Source organism: Equus quagga, chromosome 7 (assembly GCF_021613505.1).
Source record: "Equus quagga isolate Etosha38 chromosome 7, UCLA_HA_Equagga_1.0, whole genome shotgun sequence".
Lineage (NCBI taxonomy): Eukaryota > Metazoa > Chordata > Mammalia > Perissodactyla > Equidae > Equus > Equus quagga.
This window is the reverse complement of record NC_060273.1, coordinates 70106144-70125460: the sequence shown is the minus strand read 5'-3', so window position 1 is coordinate 70125460 and position 19317 is coordinate 70106144. Positions and strand designations below refer to the sequence as shown.

The window sequence follows — 19317 nt, the reverse complement described above, 5'->3', positions numbered from 1 at the left end:
CTCTTGGGGCCGGCCCAGTGGCACAGCAGTTAAGTTCACACGTTCTGCTTCTCGGCGGCCCAGGGTTTGCTGGTTCGGATCCCGGGTGCGGACATGGCACTGCTTGGCAGCCATGCTGTGGTAGGCGTCCCACGTATAAACTAGAGGAAGATGGGCACGGATGTTAGCTCAGAGCCAGGCTTCCTCAGCAAAAAGAGGAGGACTGGCAGTAGTTAGCTGAGGGCTAATCTTCCTCCAAAAAAAACAAAAAAACAAACAAAAAAAAAAAACATGGCTCTTACTCTGTGTACTGGTTTGTAGCCAGTACAGTTCATTCAATTTAATGATCTAGCTGTTAAAGATTTCCCAGTTATTGAAATTCCATGTATTCAAGCACATTTATTTTATTCTTAGATTTTCTTTTTTTGTTTTGCCATACATTACTAGAATAGTTATGATCAAAATTCCCTCTATCAGCATTTTTCACTAGACCGCTTTTTTTGGGCCATGTCCCTCAATAACAAACACATTTTCACATCACAGCCAAGGAAATGTATACATACATTTACACAGTAGAAGTTTAACAAAGCTATGCCCTTATTATATGCAGTCTTTTTCCCGTTTCTTGCAAAATGTTGGTTTCAGTCCTTTAATTTCACGACACCTCAGTGGATTGTAGCCTCTAATTTGAAAACCCTGTCATGGACTAAATTGGAATAGGAGAATTGGTCTGCCATCTCCCTTGCCATGTGTGCTGTATGGCAGGTAACTTCTTTGATAGTTCTAAATTTGCCCCAACAAGAATATCAGCCAGCTTTTACTTTGAAGCTGGTTTGTCACCCAGAGGTGGTATCAGCACTGGGTACAGGTGTGATCCTGGGGTATGGAAGGATGGTCATCTAGTCTGCTTCAGCCACTTCCTAGATTTCCAGCTCTTCGAGTCTCTTCACTCGTGTAAATTCCCGGTCTTTTCTATAAATAGTTGCCTTTTGATTGGCAACGTTGGGTATTTGTTAAAAGCCATAAGCCCTTTTGCTAGTCTTAAACCAGTGAAGTTACATGAAATATTTTATTCTGAAAATCAACTGAAATTCAGTGTTACAGAATAATTACTTTTTTTTTTTAAGATTTTTTTTTTTTCCTTTTTTTCCCCAAAGCCCCCCGATACGTGGTTGTATATTCTTGGTTGTGGGTCCTTCTAGTTGTGGCATGTGGGACGCCGCCTCAGCGTGGTTTGATGAGCAGTGCCATGTCTGTGCCCAGGATTTGAACCAGTGAAACACTGGGCCGCCTGCAGCGGAGCGCGCGAACTTAACCACTCGGCCACCGGGCCAGCCCCCCAGAATAATTACTTTTAATTTAGAATGGTTTCTTCATCTTTTCTTTCTTTTTAAATTATATAAGCAGTATCTACATTTCATGTAGAACATTTGAAAATTTTATAGATAGTGGTAAAAGGAGAAGCAATCATGACCTTCCTCTCATCCTGTGATATTTTGGTGAATCATTTTTTCAGACTTCTTTCTTTGCCGACAATATCCACCACGTATTTTTGTGTATAGCTATTATGTACTTTTCTCACTTGATAGTAGTTGTAATTCTGATTCATAGTGTTTCTAACATGCAGTGTTAGAAGCTGCACAGGAGAGTGAGGCGGCCCTGAACTTGAAAGGACACTTCCCCTCTGGTGGGCTGGTGACTGTTGACTAGCATCCCAGATGGCTCGTTTGGAGCATAGCTCTACAAATTCCCTGGGAAACTTTCCTCAAGCTGTTTCAGGACACAAGATGTCAAGAGTTTGAGGTTCAAAAGCACTAAAGAATTTGTTGTGATCCACAGCTACCAAATGGCCCAGCCAGCAGGACGTCTCAGGTGAAAGTTGTAGAGATCAAGCCCGACATGTTTCCTCCATACAAGTACAGCTGCACAGTCACACTGGTGAGTGCAGCTGGGTGGTGGGTGGCCGCCAAGGCGGTTTGGCTTTGTGATTGAGGGCGAGTAGAGTCTGAGGTGGGTGGGCAGTGGTAGTTGGGAGTGAGAGTAGGGTCAGGGATAGATCATTGGTTCTGAAGATCCCGTCACCCAGCTACTGGGTGAATCATTAGGTTTGTTGTTTTTCCCAGGTGAGATCTAGAAAGTGTAGGCCACCCGAGACCAGGATATTTCTGTTGAGAGTAGTTGGAGATGAGAATCCAGTCCAGCTTTAGCGTTCAACAATTTTTGGAGCTTCTAGCCTCAAAAGTGTGTTCCACAGACAAGTTTGGGAAATGTTGTATTTTTCCTCATTAAAACAGAGTCATCTTCATTACCAGTGTCCAATTAAAGGGTTTGAGAAGTGCTTTAGTAAAGCAGCTTATTTTGTTTAGCCTGGCATTGCCCATAAGTTTTTCCCTTCTCCCTCCCTTCATTTTTAATACAACCTGTGTTAACATCCCAATAAACAAATGTGTGCCTGGGTCATCCTTTTGCAGGGAAGGCAACATGGAGCAGTGGAATAGACACTAGAGGTTGAAAGGTCTAGTCTGGAAGTGATTCTGGCCCTGCTGCTAGCGTGCCGGATGACCTTGGGCAGGGCCCTTTGCTTCTCTGGTCTTCAGTTTCCACCATCTTTAAAATGCTGTGTTGGTTTAGATATCATGTTGGAGCTTTTCTTGTTCTGAACATTCTCTAATTTTATTGATCTTTAAGGTATTGACCAGCCAGATATCTTTTGGTGGCTTCTCTGGCTGAGTTGAGTAAGATGCACAGGTTTTGAGAAGGCAGCTAAATTTTAAAAAATTCTTACCTGATAAAGGCAGACAAATGCAGAAAGAGTCATTTGTTCCAAAAAATATTTATTGAGCACCTGTCCTGTTCTCTGTCAGGCCCTGTGCTGGGGATTCAGTAGTGAACCAAGACAGCACAGTATGGTGGGTTGGTACCTAATCTGGCCTGATCCTTAAGGAGAATGTGTCTCTTATCCTGGAGATCTGCCCAGGTTTCTTTTTTCCAAAGACCTAATTACTACCTTCTCCATGTCATTCATACCCTGACCGCCCCCTTCCTTTGGCTGCAGGAGGCCATTAAGATTGCCATCTACTGGAAATTGCCCTGGACCCTCTCTGGCTGATTAGACAGCAACTTGTCATGGGATCCTGGATACCAGAGCTTTGAGCTTAAATAGTCCAGAAGTCACAATTTGTCTTCAGGCAGGGCTTGAAATCTTTAGTTCACCAACGTCTATAGCATTCTTTGTTAGAATAGGCCTGCTTCACTCTGTCAATTGCCTGGACCCTGAAGGCATTTGAATTTCTGACCCTTGACAGTCAACTCACTTGTTTCACCGATTGGGGGGGACTTGCCAGAATTATTACGCAGGCTGTGTTAAGATTGAAAGGGGGTAACTACAGAAAAGGGATCTTGCTTCAAGGGCCTTTGGAAGTTAGTATAAATCTGGTTTTGCAATTGCCACTCTCTTCTCTGATTTACCTACAGCTGGTCATTCTGGTTCTTGGTTCTACCCAGATGTAACTTAACTTTTGTAGAATTGAATCTTGGTCTTACTTTTTTAGGATTTGGGCCTGGCTACATCAAGAGGCCGGGGAAAGTGCAAGAATCCCTCTTGTAGCTATGTCTACACCAACCGACATAAACCGCGGATTTGTCCCAGCTGTGGTTTTAACCTTGCCAAAGACCGGACTGAGAAAACCACCAAGGCTCTCGTGAGTTCCTTCCCCAAATACATCCCCTGGCCTTGGGTTGGACTCTCTGAGAGGACCTGTTTTAGTAGAAATAAAAGAATTTCTTCATGCACAATAGTAGTTAGAGCATCAGAACTAGAACCAGGTTATAGGTTCTGAACCTGGGCAAGTGCCTTTCTCTCTCTGGGCCTCCTTGTCCTCATTGCTAAGGTGAGGGGGTTGACCAGAGATACCTTATCTCTGAGAACCTTCTGGCCCAGTGGACTAAGTGTTCATTCATCAAAGAAAATGGCAACACAGGCCTTAAACAGGATTTGGAAGAAGAGAGGGAAGGAAGGGTGATATCCTTTTAGCTCTGAGGCCTGGCAGAGTACTTGTAAGTAGTATTCTGCTAAATAGAGAATGCCAGCCCTAAGACTTTGTGGATGAAATTGCTGCCTGTCAGGTTCCTTGCAAAGCTTTACTTCTAGCAATCTTGGCAAACCTGCTCTCTGATGATGGACCAAACTATTTGGATAGTAAAACATACTCCATTTGGCTCCTTAGAGCTCTTTTTTTATTGTTAGAACCAGGAAAAATGGGCATTTTCAGAGGTCCTCTGAATTTCCAATGTGAGTTTTTTAAAGCGATCAGAAAGTAACAGCATCTGAGGCAGCACATGGAATGACTAGGATGAGGATAATTAGAGAAATGTCACTGACCTGCCTCGGAGGGAATGAGGCTGGCACATGGGAACAAGTCAGGATTCCAGATGGAGCCTGGCCACTCTAGATCTAAGCTGGACCTTGCAAGATGGGCAAGATTCAGATGGAAACGGAAGGCATGCTGGAAGGGAAGGACAAGCATGAGCAAAAGTGAAGAGGTAGGGAGTCAGTGGGTGTTCTCTTTGGCGAGAGGAGAGGGTGCGTGGGGAGGAGTATGGAAAATAAGACTTGAAAGACGTGTCATGGCCACATCGTGGAAGATCTTCAATGCTAGACTGGGCAGTTTTTCAGGCGGTGGAGTCCCACTGAATGTCCTTGAGCCAGGGTGAGGCCCAGAGAAGGTTGCGTCAGGAGGGAGGCTCATGGGGGTTTGGAGAGGACAGGACTGGAGAGGTGGGGAGAACTGCTTCAGGCTTCAGGGCTTCTTTGCATGTGGGGAGGGGTCTTTCTGGCAGGTGCCTCCCACCCTCTGGCCTTAGTCTGTTTCTGTGCTTGAGGTGGTGCTCTGAGGGCATCCTCCTGTGAGAACGGGGAGTGGAACAAAAGCGTGTGGGCACTGACTGCTTAGTCAAGAAGACACTGGGACTCGGAATTGAGAGGCTTGTCTGGGAGTGACCGTGAGCTGGAAGCTTCCCTCTCCTGAGTTTTAGTTTCCTCATCAGTAAAACAAGGTGACAAGATGGATTCGATCTGGGCATTTTATTCTCAGGGCCATGAGCTCTAGAGAAGACTCAGAATTGAGCTTCAAGGAATCTGTAAACCCCTGAAATTGCATGTAAATGGGTCCATAGCTTCCATTGGATTCTGTTGCTCCGCCAGGTGCCCTCTGCTGGCAGTGAGCTTTCTTGCTGGACTCTCTGTGCGTTTCATGTGTTCTCTTCGCTTAGCGGAGACCACACCCTGTCTTCACTCCCTCTTTTAGCTCCCTGTGAGACCATAATCTCTTTCAGGGCCAGTATATCTGTTTCTTGCGTACCTTTTAACCCTGGAGCTTGCATACACAATGTGTTGATCAGTAATTATGGAATGGAATTGAGTTCTGTGTAGGTAGATGCTCTGAACATTCCTTTTTCCTTCTCTCTTGCTGTAGCTGTTGGTGTGGTTTGGAGTACAGAAGTGGATGTTGGTCTAGATACAGAGCAATGAGGTGACTTAATTTTCCAGGTCAGGCAGGAATTGCCAGTTGATTTCAAATCCCACTCTTTTATTTTTTTCTGTCTTTGGCTAACTGGTAGCTTCCTAGCCCCGGCACCATTATCTTTAGACATTCTCTCACCTTCCAATCTCCTAAATTGTAGAGAAATAAAATGTCATTATTGTTTTCCACAAAATAAAACATGGGTCAGAAACCGGGACCTTTGTGTGCATTGCTCTTTGGAGCCCCCTGGTGGCCATATGTTTCCTATGCAGTTTGTCTTCAGCGGCTGTAATGAGACCGCAATACCTCTGGGCTGTAACGTCTTCCTTCCTTTCCATCTTTCATCCGTACCTCAGAGCCAAAGGACAGTATTTCTGCCAAGTGGTCTTCCAGCCCATGGTTCAACATGCTCGTGACTGGGAGCACACAGCCTCCCAGGGCAACTCATTCTAGTGTCAGTCAGCTCTCCATTCATTCATTCTTTCAGCAAGCAGATATTGATTGACTACTGTGGGTAGGACTTGGAGATACAAAGATGAATAGGACAAGGCCCCTTCCCTTGAGGAGCTTGCAGTCTGGTTGGGGAGAAAGATAAGTAGCCAAACTATTATAGACAGTGAGATGTATGTATATATAGACCGTTGTCATAGGTGTGCAGAGTTAATGGAAAGTTCCATCTTGTTATCAAGCAATTAACTTCTATAGAACAGTGTATAATATATCCAACAAATATGAATCAGCATCTTTTGTGGGCCCCAGACCTCATGCTGGTGTTGGGAGTCAGTAAATAAGCAGGGACCCTATACTCACTGAAGGCAGGAACAGTGGTTTACCAACTGTGAGACGCTGAATTTGGCTGTAAAGGAATGGACTCTGGGAGCACGAGGGAGGGAGTAATTCATGCTGCATTTGCACAAGGGATCAAGGAGGAACCTCCATTGAGAAGGACCTGTTTTTAAGCAACATTTCAGAACCTTGTTCCTGGAAGCCTCTGACTAGTATATAAAGTCCCTTAGAAGCCACAGAATATTAAAGATAAATACTTTAAGCTTACTTGAAGTTTACTTACAGTTTATATGTCAAAACTACCATTCATAGAGTTTGCATTGCATTCCAGGCGTTGTGCTAAGTGCTTTACTTGTAATATCTCATTTCCTCTGTACAGCAGCTCTAGGAGATTACTAGTATTTTGATCCTCCGTTTCATCAGTGAGGAAATTGAGGCTCAGAAAGATTAAGTAAATTGCCTTGGGTCGCACATGTGTAATTGTTAAGTGGCATATCCAGAATTAAAACATGGGTCTGTTATTCTCCAAACCCCCTGCCTGGTGAATGGGAGCTGACTCTTAAATCCTTTACCAAGAGGTGTGCATAACCTTCTCGTTTACTGATGGAAAAGCTGAGCGCCAGAGAGAGAAAGCACCGCCGTCAGTCACCCAGTGAGTTACTAGCTGAGTGGTTAGGAACCTAGGTGTCCCACCTCGCAGTCATGGGCGCCTCTGCCACTCAGTCTGTCATGATGTTAGCCCACGGCTGGCTCTTTGTGTCCTGGGTGCTTGGTGATTGATCCATTTTCTCCCCAGGAGGCGAGCTCACCACTCCCAGATGTGCTGAGTGCCACAGAGCCCCTGAGCGCAGCCCAGAGGGAGATCCAGCGCCAGTCCACACTACAGCTGCTGCGCAAAGTCCTGCAGATTCCTGAGAATGAGTCAGAGCTGGCCGAGGTCTTCGCCTTGATTCATGAACTCAACAGCTCTCGACTCATCCTGTCCAACGTGAGTGAGGAGACAGTCACCATCGAGCAAACCTCTTGGTCGAATTATTATGAGTCTCCATCCACGCAGTGCCTTCTCTGTAGCAGCCCATTATTCAAAGGGGGACAAAAGTAAGCACCCCTTTCAGATATACCCTGCCCCTAGCTGCCCCGTCTGACTTGGCCCATGATGCCCCTTTTTCAAACAACTGTAAAGCTGTAACCTTTGAAGATGTTATTCTCTGCTTTTCTTAGGTTTCCTTTACTTTTTTTATTGCCAAAAGTAAAATAATAATAATAATTAGTAGTTATCCATTATTTACATTGAAAATGCCTGAAAATTATTGTCACCAACTTAGGATTTAGTTTACATCTGGACCCTCCAGCATAATGCTTGGATTTGGGAGTTGAGTGGGATTGGTTAAACTGGGTAATAAATTGAGAGTTATAGTAACTTTAGGGGTGATTCCACAGACCAAGTTCCAACAGAGTGGGAACACTTACCTAGGAAACCTTGAAATGCAAGCTCTAGCACCTTCATTTGCCAACTGCATTAAAGTCTTATGAATTTTGCCGTTTATCACTGAGCCCTGGAACTAGATTAAGAGGTTGATTTCCCTTCTGCTTTTTGTTGGTGACATTTTGGGTACTAGCTCCCTGGCTGGGCCCCAGGAGTGCTGGCTGCTGACAGCCAACCGGCTGCAGGTGGTGACTGCCCAGGTGAAGATGTGTCTGAATCCCCATTGTCTGGCCCTGCATAGCTTCATGGACATCTCTACAGGTGGGTGCCAGCCTTTCTTCCCTCGGAGGGCCCCAACGCAGGCCTGAGAACAGCCATGGTGGCTCAGACCTCCGGCCCTTTAATCACTGGACCTTCTCTCACATGGGTTTCTGAGGAAGACGAGATTTTCCCTCCTGGATATCTCAGAAGAGAAGTCAGAACTTGGCCCCAGAAGAACACATTTACCTCTCAAGTGTTAGGACTCTTATGTGGGATCTTTAAACAAAGTTAATTTTAAAATTATCTGAAGAAACTGGAAAATTCTGACAAGTAAAAAGAGAAAACTAAAAAATCAATAGGAATCCTACCTCCGTGAGGTAAAACATTTAACATTGTGCTCTCTAATCTTCCAGATGTGTTACTCGTCCATCCAGAATATAAGAAAGCATGGAGGGATTTACAGGGCCATAGCTGTTCTTTCAACAAAAGCAGGGTTGTGCTGGAAGTTGTTTTGGAATGTGGGTTTTAAATTTATCATGGGCATCTTCCCGTGCCAGCAAGTGGAGAAATACATGACTATTTTTAAGGAGTGTGTGGTACTCCATTTTGAAGTCCTCTTTATAATGAAATCTTTGTGTACAGCCTTAATTATTTCCTTTGGGCAAATGCTGAAAAGTGGAATTGCTACCTATTCACCCTTCCACTCTTCAACATCAAACATTTACTGAACATGCACCATGTGCCAAACATTGTGAGATTTGAATCTTGAGTTTTACATGTAGAATTGAGTGCTGAAGATTGAAGAGTATTTGTTACTTACTCTGTCTTCAGAACCTTATGGTGCCTTATTTTGAATTCATGCTTTTAAAGTCTTGTCTTGCCAAATGGAGTTTGTACTGTTTTATCCCCTTGCCAACAGTTAATGAGAGTGCCATTTCACTGCAGTCTATCTAGGCCAGCAGTACCTGGGATTATATATTTTTTAATTTTAACATTATTTTTAAATTGACATACAGTAAAATTTACTTTGTTGTTGTACAGTTGTTCTGACACATGCACTGAGTTGTGTAACTGCCACCACAATCAATAACCAGAACAGTTCTGTCACCCCAAAACACTCTCTTGTACTGTCCCTTTGTAATCAAACCCCACCCCTCAGGCCTAACCTCTAGCAGCCGTTTCATGTGTTCTCCGTCCCTCTGGTTTTATCTTTCCAGAGTGTTAATATAAATCCAATCATAGTATGTACCGTTTTGAGTCTGGCTTCTTTGACTAAGCATGCCTTTGAAATTCATCCATATTGTTGCATGTATCAATAGTTTGTTCCTTTTTATTGTTGAGTAGTTTTGTGTTGGGGGGGTGTACCACAATTTATCTGTTCACTCATTGAAGGATGTTTGGGTTGTTACCGGTTTCTGTCAATTACAAATAGAGCTGCTATCAACATTTGTGTATAGGCTTTTGTGTGAACATAAATTTTCGTTTCTCTTGGTTAGATGCCTACGAATCACATTGCTGAGCCGTATGATAAGTGTATGTTTAGTTTTGTAAGAAGTTGCAAAACCATTTACCTAAGGATCTGTACCGTTTTGCATTCCCTCCAACAGTGAGTGAGAGTTCCAGTTTGCCCCCCTTGTCAGCACTTGGTATTGTCCATTTTGTTTTTGTTTCTTAGCCATTCTAATAGGTGAGTTTTGTGGTATCTCATTGTGGTGTTTTAATTTATATTTCCTCAAAGATTGATGATGTTGAGCATCTTTTCATGGGTTTATTTGCTATCTCTGTGTCATCTTTGAAGTATCTGTTCAATGTTTGGCCTTTGAATTGGGATGTTTTCATACCATTGAGTTTTTAGAGTTCTTTATATATTCTGGATGTAAGTCCTGTGTCAGATAAGTGATTTGCAAATATTTTCTTATGGTCTGTGGCTTGTCTTTCCATTCTCTTAACAGAATCTTTCACAGAGCAGAAGTTCTTAATTATGAAAACAGTTCATCGGTTTTTTCTTTTAGGGATTATGCTTTTGATGTTCTATCTAAGATCTCTTACCTGAAGATCATAAGTATTTTTCCTATAAAAATTTTATTATTTTATGATTTACATTTAGATCTGTGATCAATTTTGAATTAATTTTTGTATAAAGTGTGAGGCCCAGATTGAGTTAATTTTTTTGCATGTGGACATAGTTGTTGTACCACCATTTGTTGAAAAGTAGTCCTTTCTCCATTGAATTGCCTTTGCTCCTTTGTTGAAAATCAATTGATAATATATTTGTGGGTCTTATTTCTGTACTCTGTTCTGTTCCATTGGTGTATGTCATCTATCCTTTTGCCAGTACCACACTTGTCTTAATTACTATAGCTTTGTAGTAAGTCTTATAATTGGGTAGTGTGAGTCCTCCAACCTTGTTCCTGCTTGAACTGTTTTCGCTATTTTAGTTTCTTTGCATTTCCGAATAGATTTTAGAATTGGTTTGTCAGTATCTACAGAATCCTGCTAGAATTTAAATTGGGATTGTGTTGAGTCTATAGATCAGTTTGGGGAAATTTGACATGCTGAAAAATATTGTCTTGCAATTCATGAGCATGGTCTCTCTCTCCATTTTATTAGGTTTTCTTTTTATTTCTTTCATCAGTGTTTTGTAGCTTTTAGCACATAGGTCCTGCACATATTTTGTTAGATTTATACCTGAGTATTTCATTTTGTTTAGTGCTAAATGACCTGGTTCAATTTCTGACTGTTTAGTGCGAGTGTAGAAATATGATTGAGTTTTGTCTGTTGGCTTTGTACCTAGTAACCTTGCTTAAACTCATTTATTAGCTTTAGGAACTTTGTGTAGATTAGTGTTGTAATTTTTTAAAGTTTGTCAACTTGGTAGGTAAAACCTGGTATATCATTTCTTAATTTGTTCTGTTTCTTTGATTCCTAGGAAGATTGTATATCTTTTGTGTTTTTTTCTCTTTTGTGAACATTTCCATTCTTCAGAGTATTTTGTTGACAAAATTTTTCCCCAGTTTATTAGTTGTCCTTTAAATTTGTTTGTCATGTTTTTTTGGATACAAAGGGTTTTTTTTTCTTTCGATTTTTATGTAATCAGAGCCTTGATCTTCTCCTTTATGGCTTCAGAATGCCTTTGGTATCATACTTAGGCTTCCCCATTCCTTTATCCCCTTCTTATTAATGGGAACACGTATGCCAGAATTTGCTGTTGTGCATTATATTTTGTGCCAAGGTAAAATCACTATTTTATTTGTCTTAAATTGACTGCACTTAAATTCCTTTGAGTCTTTTATCCCGGGATTTGGTGTAGGGGTGTTTTTATAGCCTTTGTTACGTCCCCTGCACGTCCCTGGGCTGAAGGCTGCTCCTGGCCTTTCCCCTTGGTGCGGCTGTGAGAGGTAGAGGAAGAGTGACACCTTTGGTTGTGAGGACTGAGCTGGGTGGTAGGGGGATGTTTCTTTTTTCATTAAAAAAAATTCCACTCTACCTATTTCATTACTTTCTCATTTAGCAATTTATTATGGACAACTTTATGTCAGAGCTTTTAGGTCTGCCTTATTCTTGTTAATGATGCATAGTTTTCTGTTTTATGAATGCACCATAATTTATTTAGCTGTTCCCTTATTCATGGACATTTAGTTTGTTTCCAGCTTTTTGCCATTTAGATGATGATACAGTGAATTTCTCTGTGCCTCTTTCGAACCTGCAGGTCTTTTTAATGTGGGGAACAAGCTGCTAGTGAGCCTGGACTTGCTTTTTGCAATTCGAAACCAGATCAAGCTGGGAGAGGATCCCAGAGTGTCCATCAGTGCTGTTCTGAAGTCGGTGCAGGAGCAAACAGGTAAAGGCTGGCTCCCTCCCTTTCCAAAGTTAATCCTAAGCTCCCTGGGAATTTTCAGTGATGAGCTTTGGTTGAAAGAGTCCTTTTGGAGAAGAGTCTGATATTTTGAAAAGGAGACATTCTTGACTTCCTAACACACTTCTACTTTTGAATTTTATAAACACCAAACTAACTTTGGAAAGCATGCATGAGGGTTTCCATGCAGCCAGGAACCCTCAGCATGAGATTAAACTGACTTTTAGGAGCTCAGCCTTTGATTATAGGTACGCTTGACCTCACTGTGTGTTAATCAGACTCATTTTGAATACACAGCTCCTGGAGATCTGTTCCCAGTCCCGAGGCTCATCTGAGACCACCCTCCTTACTATTAGAAAATTTTCTTCCCCTTGCTCTCCTTACTTCTGTTTGTGCTTTTTCTGTCCCATTCCTGCAGACTCCAGGCCCCCTGTACCTTCCCTGCTGTGCGGTCACATGGAGTAGAGCACAGGTTCTAGGGTCAGACAGGCCTGTGTTTGAGTCTTGGCCCTGCCACCTAGTGGCTGTGTAATTTTTGAGCAAGCTGCTCTCTGTGCCTCAGTTTCTCCAGTTATAAAGTGAGGATAATAATAGCTCCTGGTTCACAAAGATGTGAGAGTTAAATAGGTTAATGTATTTAAAGCTCTTGGGGGCCAGCTCAGTGGTGTAGCAGTTAAGTTGGCACGCTCTGCTTCAGTGGCCTGGGGTTCGGAGGTTTGGATCCCAGGCATGGACCTACACACCACTTATCAAGCCATGCTGTAGTAGGCATCCCACATATAAAGTAGAGGAAGATGGGCATAGATGTTAGCTCAGGGCCAGTCTTCCTCAGCAAAAAGAGGAAGATTGGTGGCAGATGTTAGCTCAGGGCTAATCTTCCTCAAAAGAAAAGAAAAGAAAAGAAAAACTACAGCTCTTGGCAGTGTCTAGTGCCTGGTAGGTGCCTGGTACAAGGCAGCTATAACTCTGATTGGAATTGCAAAGGCCAGGGTGCTTGACCCTCAGGGTGGTAAGTACTCTTGGGGGTTCTTAGGAGAGAAGCAGCCTGACAGAATTGCTATTCTTGCTGGCCTTTGGCTTACCCCCAGTGGCCTCAGGGTCTTTTTCTGTGACCCCAGTGCTCTTGCTCTCCTTCCAGAGAAGACTCTGACCTCAGAGGAGCTGAGCCAGCTGCAGGAGCTGCTGTGCAATGGCTATTGGGCTTTCGAGTGCCTCACTGTCCGAGACTACAATGACATGATCTGTGGCATCTGTGGTGTGGCCCCCAAAGTGGAAATGGCCCAGAGGAATGAAGAGAACGTGCTGGCCCTGAAGAGTGTGGAGGTAAGTACCCCTCGACCCCCATGTGTGACTTTAGAACTGTCCTCACACTTTGGCAGCCACCCTCCTCCGTGATATCCCCAAGAACAGATGGCTCTAGTCCTGTCCTGTGTGAGGTGAGTGGCTTTTTCCTGCCGGCAGGCCAGACTCTCATAGGAGCACATGGGCCATTGTGAGGACTTAGACTAAGTGACGTGGAGAGCCACTGAAGGGGTTTGAGGAAAAGCGTGACCTGATCTAACTTAGGTTCTTAACTAAAAATGTTCAGACAAAGATATACCAAACTCGGGGCTTACGCATTACTTCTAACAAATATCCAAGAAATATTATGATTCCAGTCACAGCAGAAGCAGATGTATGTCCCCAACTCGTTGTCTAAGGCCATATAACCTTGAAAACAGAACAAGAAAACCAAACTAAGCTCATGAATGTAGATGCCAAAGTCCTGAATAAGATAATAGCAAATCAGATCTAACAGTGAATAAAGTAGTGCATTATGACCAAGTTTATTCCAGAAAAGCAAGATTGTTTCAACATTAGGAAATATACGAATGTAGTTCACTACTTAACAGTTTAAATGAGAAAACCCATACGATTATTTCATTAGATATAAACAAAGGCTTTCATTGTTGTTCAACCCCCATTTATAATAAACCTCTTGGCAAAATGAGAATAATAGGGAATCTTCCTTAACCTGGTACAGGGTTTAAAAAAAAAAATCCCATAGGTTGATTAACTCTTTCCCATGATCGTGCTGAGAGGTCTGGTCGGCATGCGTAGGTATGGCGTGCTTCGTGAGTGTGCTAGTAGTAGCACTGGGCTGGGAGCCTTCCATCTCCGAACTCGACCATAGTGACCAAGAGGACTGGAACATGACGTGACTCTAGGCACTGGACCTAGAGCTCACCTGTTCGCTGTGGAGGGCGGTGCCAGACCTCTGGAGAAAAGCTTTGGTGTATTTGGCAGGGCCAGCTGAACATATTGGGGAGTTAATGTGTATTCCTCTTGTTCTTCTCAGTTAAAAAAAAAAGTGCATATATTGGTCACATATTTCTGTTTGAAGGATGGTGATGCATAACAAGACATGAAAACAAGCATAGTGCTTCCTGGAGCCTTCTAAGTTGTCCTGGTAGATAAAATGAACTGCAAAAACTTTCACTTGTGTGTGATCTCACCAAGAGCTATTTCTAGACTCATTCAAATGTGCTTTCCTGATGGTAATATTAATAGTAATGCAGCTAGAACTTATTGAGCATTTTATTCCAAGTGCTTACTCTGTGCTCAGTGCTTTAGTGGATGGCTTACTTCTTACCCTAACCCTGTGAGAGTTTTGTAGGTGAAAGGGCAGAAGCCCCGGCGGCTTGTCGGCTTGTCGAAGCTCACCCAGCTGGGAAGGGGTGGCGCTGGGACGTGAGCTTGCTCTGGCTGGCTCACTCGGAATCTGAGCTTGTAAGCACTGCCGTGCTCCCCAGTACCTCCTGGGGCTCTGAGCTCGGGTTTTTTTAAACACGGGCTGCAGAGACTCTTTGGCTTCCAGAATAGACAGAAGCCTACCTCCCTGCAGAGCTCAAGTCTTCTAGTCCTGCCTGGCACCTGCCTTGCCCTAGTCAGGGCTCTTTCCTCACTGAATGGACCAGCGCCCTTCCCTCTCAGTATGCATGTCTCTTCCCTTCTGTGGTGCTGGGTGTTTCCAGAAACCAGGACTTTATTTTCTCCCTTTTCTATGTGCAGAGAGGCGTGGTGTATGTGAGGAGAAGGAGAAGGAGTAGGGAGTATTCTGAAGGCTATGAAATGAAACAGGAAGTCGTTGAACAAATCTTAAATGTGCACTTATCCATGGGGGGACCGTCTGGTTGGCCCGTCCCATCAGGGACTGTGTAGACGAGGACTCTGGACTGATGACAATAACCACATCAGTTTGTGCACACAGCACACTCACCTGGCATTTCCTGTCCCCTTGTTCTTTGTGGAAAGGGCAGGCTCAGTACCTTGTGAAATTGGTGGGGGATTTATGCCATTTACTCTCAGCATGCACTAGTACCCTGTGAGGTGGGGAACAAAGGGGAGTAAGAGAGGGGAGGTGTCTTTGTGTAGAGCAGTTGTTCTCAGACTTACATGGGCGTAAGAATTACATGGGACAGTGGTTCTCAAACTTTTTAGTGTCGAGGGCCTGCTGGGCCCCACCCACCAGGTTTCTGAGTCAGTAGGTCTGAAGCAGGGGCAGAGAATTTGCACTTCTATCAAGTTCCCAGGTGCTACTGGTCCAGGGACCACATTTGGAGAACCACTCACCTAGGGAATCTTTTTAAACTGTGAATTTTAGGTATCGGCCCTATAAGTAATGCAGATAATTGTGATGGAGGTAGTAGGATCAGGGTCACATCTTGAGGACCACAGACAGGGCATACAAGAAGAAAAGTTGACTAGCACAGCTGCTGGATGTCTACACTAGATAAGTGAAGCTGCATGAGGTAGAGGAGAGAGCTGTGTGCTGGCAGGGTCTGGGAGGGCCTTCTGGAGGAGGTGAGGGATCAGCAGGGCCTTCGAAGTGGGTGGAATGTCACTAAATTTTATTCCGATGATTCCTGGCAGCCGGGGGTGGGGATTAAGGACTTGGGCTTTGAAACTAGACCTTGGCTCATATTCTTGTTCTGTCCCCTGCTTCAGGAATCTCACCTTAGACTCCCCTGGCTTGTATCGTAGGGGTGAATTAGATAGTGTCTGGCATATACAGGTCCTCAGTCTAGCTCCTCCCCTTTCCTCAGGCAGGGAAATTCACATAAATAAAGGTATAGATGCAGAAGGGACTTAGGGACTGTTCAGGTCTTGCGGGGTGAAGTTGTGTGGGAGGAAGGAATGTGGCCAAAGGCAGTTAGGTACTAAGATGTCAGATTTTGGGGTGTCCCATCAATGCATGACTGTCATCCCCCCCACCCCGCCCCACTTGATTGTATCCAAAATGTAGGCTATTGTGTTGCTAATATTCTGTGGCTCCTACAGTTTGACCTTTTTTATCCTGACCTTTTAGTTCACCTGGCCTGAGTTCTTGGGCTCTAGTGAGGTAAACGTGGAGGACTTCTGGGCCACCATGGAGACAGAGGTGATTGAGCAGGTGGCCTTCCCCGCCAGCATCCCTATCACCAAGTTTGATGCTTCTGTTATTGCCCCCTTCTTCCCACCACTCATGAGAGGAGCTGTGGTCGTCAACACTGAGAAAGACAAGAACCTGGACGTGCAGCCAGTACCTGGTAAGGCCGCTTGGGGGCTGACTGGGGTCAGGGAAGGGCCCACTCAATAGGCTGGAACATTGTCCATGGCAAGACAGAGCAAATGGCGGAGAGGGGACTAGACCCACCTAGAGGGCTCCCTCTGGAAAGATAATGACAACCTGTGACCAAATCCCCTAGAGATTAAAGTCATGGTGTAGAGTTTCACAGAGCTGCCAGCAGTGTTGTATAGGCCTGACCCCCACAGCTCACTGTCAGCCTTCTGGGGTGCACTAAACTGAACAGTGGGAATCCTCTGACAAACGCTGATGATAAGGCGCCAACCCCAAAGATTCTCACTGATAACTGTAGGGGGAGGCCAGAGAGTCTGCCTTTTAAACAGGTCTTTCAGATGCTTTTGCAGATGTTCTGTGGATGTCCATTGAGAAGCCCTGGACTGGCTGTTGAGAGCATAGGTTTCTGACAACTTGGCTTTGACTCCCAGCTGTGCCACTCAGTCCCTATGTGACCGCTAGCAAATCCCTTCATTGCCCTGAGCTTCTGTTGCTTCATTTACAAGAGGGCATGGTACTGTTACCCACCTGGGTGATTGTGAAGATTAAGTCAGCTAATATAGTTAGAGTGTAGCTTTGTACTTTTTTTTTTTAACTGCAACTCAGAGTAAGAAATAGGTTCTGCATCACGACCCAGCATGATACTCATATAAGTATGCACAAGTGTGTGTAACTAAAACAAAACTCTCATAAAACAGTACTTTTACTTACCAGATGCAGTATACTTTCTTTTTTTCTCCTGAAGGAGATTCACCCTGAGCTAACATCCATTGCCAATCTTCCTCTTTTTTGGCTTGAGGAAGATTAGCCCTGAGCTAACATCTGTGCCGATTTTCCTCTACTTTGTATGTGGGTCACCGCCACAGCATGGCTGATTAGTGGCGTAGGTCCATGCCCAGGATCCAAACCCATGAACCCGGGCCGCCAAAAAGGAGTGTGCTGAGCTTAACCACTATGCCATGGGACCGGCCCCCATTTCATTTTTAAAATTCTGGATATGATCTGCTAAATTGGTTTATAAGTACTTAATAATGTTGCATTCCACTGGTTCTCACACAGTGCTTCCTAACGTTAGATACTGAGGTCCCACCTCATATGTGATGCTCCAAGGCCCAGGAATTGTTTTTTAGGGCCTCCACATAGTTCTGTTGATTTGGCAGGTTCAGGAATAGAGCATAAAGTGAGCATTTTTAAAATGAGGGCTGTTGCTCCTCTCGTTGCTGCAGTTGTGGTAAACGCCTGAGATCGTGGCTCTGAAACCTGTAAAGGGTAAAAGCTGACCCATTTGAAGGTTCTTTGCAAGGGTGCTCTGCTGCATATCCCCTAGACGTTCAAGGGCAGAAAGCCAGTTCTGAGAGACTTCACATATCTCAGAAGCTGTAGGACCTGCCTGAGACCACCTCCTCCAGCACCCAGGGCAGTGCTCGGGCAGAGTTTGCTTCCACTGCTCGCTGCCCTGTAGGTCCAGCCTTCTTGTTCTCACCCTCACATGTGAGGGGCGATCCGTGACCTCTGTTGGCTGGTGGCACTGCCCTTGCATCAGCACCGTCATCTCTTGCAGGCAATGGCAGCGCCTTGGTGAGGCTGCTTCAGGAGGGCACCTGCAAGCTCGAGAAGATTGGCTCCTACACTGAGGAGGAACTGCGGCACCTACTGAGGCAATGTGGCATCCCCTTTGGGGTAGAAGACTCCAAGGTGAGTGTCGGGGCAACAGTGGAGGTCGCCATCTGGGAGCAGGCTGATGGCCCATTTTTCTGGGCAGGCATACAGACACCTATAACTGTGTGCCTGTGTTGGGCAGAGAGTGCTGGCAGGCAGGGAGGCCTAGGAGATAGTCAGCGGCCAGATCGAACATGCGTGTGAGACCTTTCCCTCCATAGTTCCTCTGTGGAAGGCCATGGGCCCAGAGTCTGCGATCAAGAATCCCGGTCTCCTGCTTACTGTGTGTGACCTTGGATAAGCTACCTTATGTTTCTGAGCCTCAGTTTCCTCACATGAAAGTGGGAATAACCAAAATCCCGGCCTCACGAGGTTGTTGTCAGGAAGGCACTTTGCACAGTGTTCGGTTATCCCCGTCCAGGCTCTCAGAAAATGAGTGCTGTTACATCAGTAGAGAGAGTGAGTGTGTGTCATCCATCCGTTATTTACCTTCCTTCCTACTAATGAGCTGTTGAAAATTTTGTGCTGCTTTTAAGTCCCCCGTCAAATGTTAGCTTCTCTTTGAAGCTTCCCCAGCCCTGTCAAAAGTGGGAAGAACCCAGGCCTCAGAGTCTGGCGGCTTGATCAGTCTGGCTTGCTCTGTCTGTCACCTGGTCCTTTCAGGGCCTTGGGGTCCCCATCTGTACCTAGAGGATGTTGGCTGGTGAGGCTCCAAGGTGAGGCCTTGACGGTTTATTTTGCTTTGGGTATTGAAGTGAGCATTTGTGCTGTGCACCAGGCTGGCCCCTTAGCATTTATTGCTGTGTTTTAATCTTATTCTGCCCCAGGACCAGCTCTGCTTCTCCTTGTTGGCCCTCTACGAATCTGTACAGAATGGAGCCAGAGCCAGACAGCCCCCACCTCATCTCACAGGGGGTAAAATCTACAAGGTGTGCCCCCATCAGGTAAGAGGCCAACACCAAGGAGCTGGGGGGGAATGTGTCCGTATCAGCTTGCCCACACAAAGAGTCTGGTTGATCCAGCTCATCCTGTGCGAGCTGGCACGTAGGTCACTGCACACCTCCTACGGGTCAGGTGCCCCACTTTGGGCTAGGGAGGGAGCCTAGGTCATCATCAGTGAGTGTTTATTAAGGACCCTCCGTGTGCTCGCCCCTGCGTCAGCTGTTGAGGGTACAAAGGTGAGCCGCAAAATGTCATTCCTCCCTAGTTAACCTTGTGTTAGCGGGGA

General features: G+C 44.9%; 1 protein-coding gene across 2 annotated transcripts in view; it reads left to right on the top strand.

Annotated features, from left to right (window-relative positions):
* Nucleotides 1–19317, top strand: part of HMGXB3 (HMG-box containing 3) — a 44386-nt gene that overhangs the window by 21196 nt on the left and 3873 nt on the right. For both annotated transcript variants that reach the window (XM_046665252.1, XM_046665253.1), the window contains 9 exons: nucleotides 1819–1917; nucleotides 3531–3680; nucleotides 7084–7385; nucleotides 7907–8034; nucleotides 11684–11815; nucleotides 12969–13153; nucleotides 16179–16398; nucleotides 17992–18125; nucleotides 18917–19033. In XM_046665252.1, the coding sequence (XP_046521208.1) occupies nucleotides 1819–1917; nucleotides 3531–3680; nucleotides 7084–7385; nucleotides 7907–8034; nucleotides 11684–11815; nucleotides 12969–13153; nucleotides 16179–16398; nucleotides 17992–18125; nucleotides 18917–19033 (1467 nt within the window). The remainder of the gene's footprint in view (nucleotides 1–1818; nucleotides 1918–3530; nucleotides 3681–7083; nucleotides 7386–7906; nucleotides 8035–11683; nucleotides 11816–12968; nucleotides 13154–16178; nucleotides 16399–17991; nucleotides 18126–18916; nucleotides 19034–19317) is intronic.